Below are 2,411 nucleotides of genomic sequence, written 5' to 3'. Positions count from 1 at the left end.
CGCCGAGCGCGCCGCCGGAGGACACCGCTTGCGCGCACGCGCCCGGCTGGGGCGGCAGCAGCTTCCACGACGGCAGCTTTTACTCCGATGCCGGCGGGGGCGGCGGCGGCGGCGCGTACGCGGCGGGCTCGTGGCCGCAGCAGCACCCGCACGGGGGTTTCGCCGGCGGCGGCGGCGCTCCGCCCAGCCGCAGCCAGGTGGACGTTCTGCTGCTGGACCCGCCCACATGGCTTCCCGACAGCTTTGCCTCTCACTGCGGCAGCGTGAGCGGCCGGCCGGCCGGGCCCACTCCGTGCCCCGCGTGCCTATGGCGCTGTGTGCCTGTGTTGCGTTGGGCACGCCCCATCTGGGTTCCGCAAAGCCTGAAGCAGCTTTGGGGATATGTCCAGGCGCTCCCCTCGGCACCTTGATTCAAGCACATGCTCCTGATTATAACCCTTGTTTTGCCGCCCCGCTCCTCGCCCCCCCTCAATGCAGTGCCACCTGCCATTCAAGCCGGTGCTGAGGCTGCGCCACCACTGCCGCCTCTGCGGCAAGGTGTTCTGCCACGCGTGCTGCGGCAAGCGTCTGCTGCTGCCGCCGCGCTACAACCTCCGGGAGCCGCAGCGCGCGTGCGAGATGTGCAGCTCCCTGCTGCAGCCGCTGCAGCCGTACCTGACCGGCACTCTGTCGCGGTGCGTGCAGCCGCCGGTACATGATGCCCTCGACGCCGTCAGCCTGCGCAGGTGGGTGCCTGTCCGGCTTGCATTTCAAACCTGGGCCGCTTGCATCGTGAGGCCGAGCCAATCCGAGGGGGTTGAACGCAAGCAGATGACGCAGAGCGCACTCAGTCTTTGCTGATGCTGGCGCGCGTGTGCGACCAGTGCGACGGCGCGGCGCCGGCCGCGGCGATGGGTCGGCAAAGCTCCCGCTTGCGTACGCCACCCGCGCACGCCCCGCTTGCACGCCACCCTGCCAAAACCCACCTGAACTACCTCGCATCGTTGCCTTGCGTGCCCCCTCCCACCACTCTCCCCTATACGTGTGTTTTATGTACATGCTTTCAGTTGGCTGAACTTCCCGGTCAGTGGGTCCCTGGAGGATGACGCCTACAAGGCGACTAATATACTGCGCACCTTCATGGCAGCTTCCCGCCTGGAGCCCGAGCGGCAGCTGCCGGCCAGCGTGCTGCGGGGCGCGCGGGGGCTGGCGCTGATGTCGGTGCTGAGGGTCGGCGCGGGCTGGTCCGCGACCGTCGGGACAGGTGAGGGGTTCGATCCCCGCCGGCGGCACGCTTTCGTTTGTGTGATGGCAGGGCGCGAGGTGCAGGTGCAGCCGGTCGGCCATGGGCTTTGCGGCAGGGAGCGCGACAGCAGTGAACGAGCCGCCTTGTTCCTGCGTCCACCACCGAAGCACGACGGGGTTGGCTCCCTGGCTGGCAGGAAGCATCACTCCCCGCCCCCCCCCCTCACACACACAATCAACTCACCCATCCTGCCAGGCCTCGTCGTGTCGCGCCAGCTGGACGGCTCCTGGTCCCCGCCCTGCGCCGCGGCCTGCTACGGCGTCGGCTGGGGCGCGCAGATCGGCGGCGAGGTGCGTCGCGGCGCGGCGCAGGGACGCGGCGCGCGTTTCGTCCCGACCCATGCGGTCGCGCCCGGCACGCACCGCGCTGCCGAAGCCCGCGCCCCCCCCTGCAGAGCCCGTTTGAACACCCCCACCGCTGATGCGTGCTGCCTGGGCCCCGCTCAGTCGCGCTCTCCCTTCGCCTGGCGCGCCCCTCACGCGTTTCCATCCGTTTGCCCGAGTTTGACCGGCCCCCTCTCCCCAAACCCCGACCGAAAAAACACCCTACGGGCGCAGCTGGCGGACGTCGTACTGGTGCTGCGGACAGACGAAGCGCTGCAAGCATTCTGCAGCTCCGCCCACCTGGCGGTCTCCGGCAGCGCCGCCGCGTCGCTGGGCCCCGTCGGCCGCCGCGCGCAGGCGGGCCTCCAGGTCGGCGCCGCCGGCGGCGGCGCGGCGGTCGGGTACAGCTGCAGCCGGGGCGCGTTTGTGGGGGTGGCGGTGGAGGGCAGCGTGTTCGTCGTAAGGGACGCAGCCAACCTCGCCTTTTACGGTGGGTCCTGCCACCCTGGTGCCTGCCCCTCCCTCCTGCCTGCCTGCCTGCCTGCCTGCCTGCCAGACTTCCGGGGCCTGCCCTCCCCTTGCGAGGGTGCGAGGGGGGGGGGGCTACACCTGGGCTGCGCAGCTGGTGGCGCGCAGCGGCCCGGGCCAAGCGGCCGCGCCGGGCCACCGCTCCAACTGATAAATGCATGAGACGACGCTGGTTCGGGATAATGGGGATTTTTCGCCGTCTTTTGTTGGTACCACCTCCGCCCAGACCCTCTCACAACATTTTTTAGCCCCGTCCATCACCATCCCCGTTCCTG

General features: G+C 70.0%; 1 protein-coding gene across 1 annotated transcript; it reads left to right on the top strand.

The window, feature by feature from the left end:
• Positions 1–618: 618 nt before the first annotated feature.
• MNEG_1827 (SH3 domain-containing protein) lies at positions 619–1,706 on the top strand (the record flags this gene model as incomplete). The annotated part of the gene is made up of 4 exons (XM_014049688.1): positions 619–674; positions 1,047–1,243; positions 1,481–1,575; positions 1,680–1,706. 4 exons carry the CDS (start codon positions 619–621, stop codon positions 1,704–1,706), a joined length of 375 nt encoding a protein of 124 aa, XP_013905142.1.
• Positions 1,707–2,411: the final 705 nt, after the last annotated feature.

This window comes from Monoraphidium neglectum, assembly GCF_000611645.1.
Source record: "Monoraphidium neglectum strain SAG 48.87 unplaced genomic scaffold scaffold00192, whole genome shotgun sequence".
Taxonomy (NCBI): Eukaryota; Viridiplantae; Chlorophyta; class Chlorophyceae; order Sphaeropleales; family Selenastraceae; genus Monoraphidium; species Monoraphidium neglectum.
The sequence above is the reverse complement of the archived record's forward strand: the minus strand, read 5'-3'. Positions and strand labels throughout refer to the sequence as shown.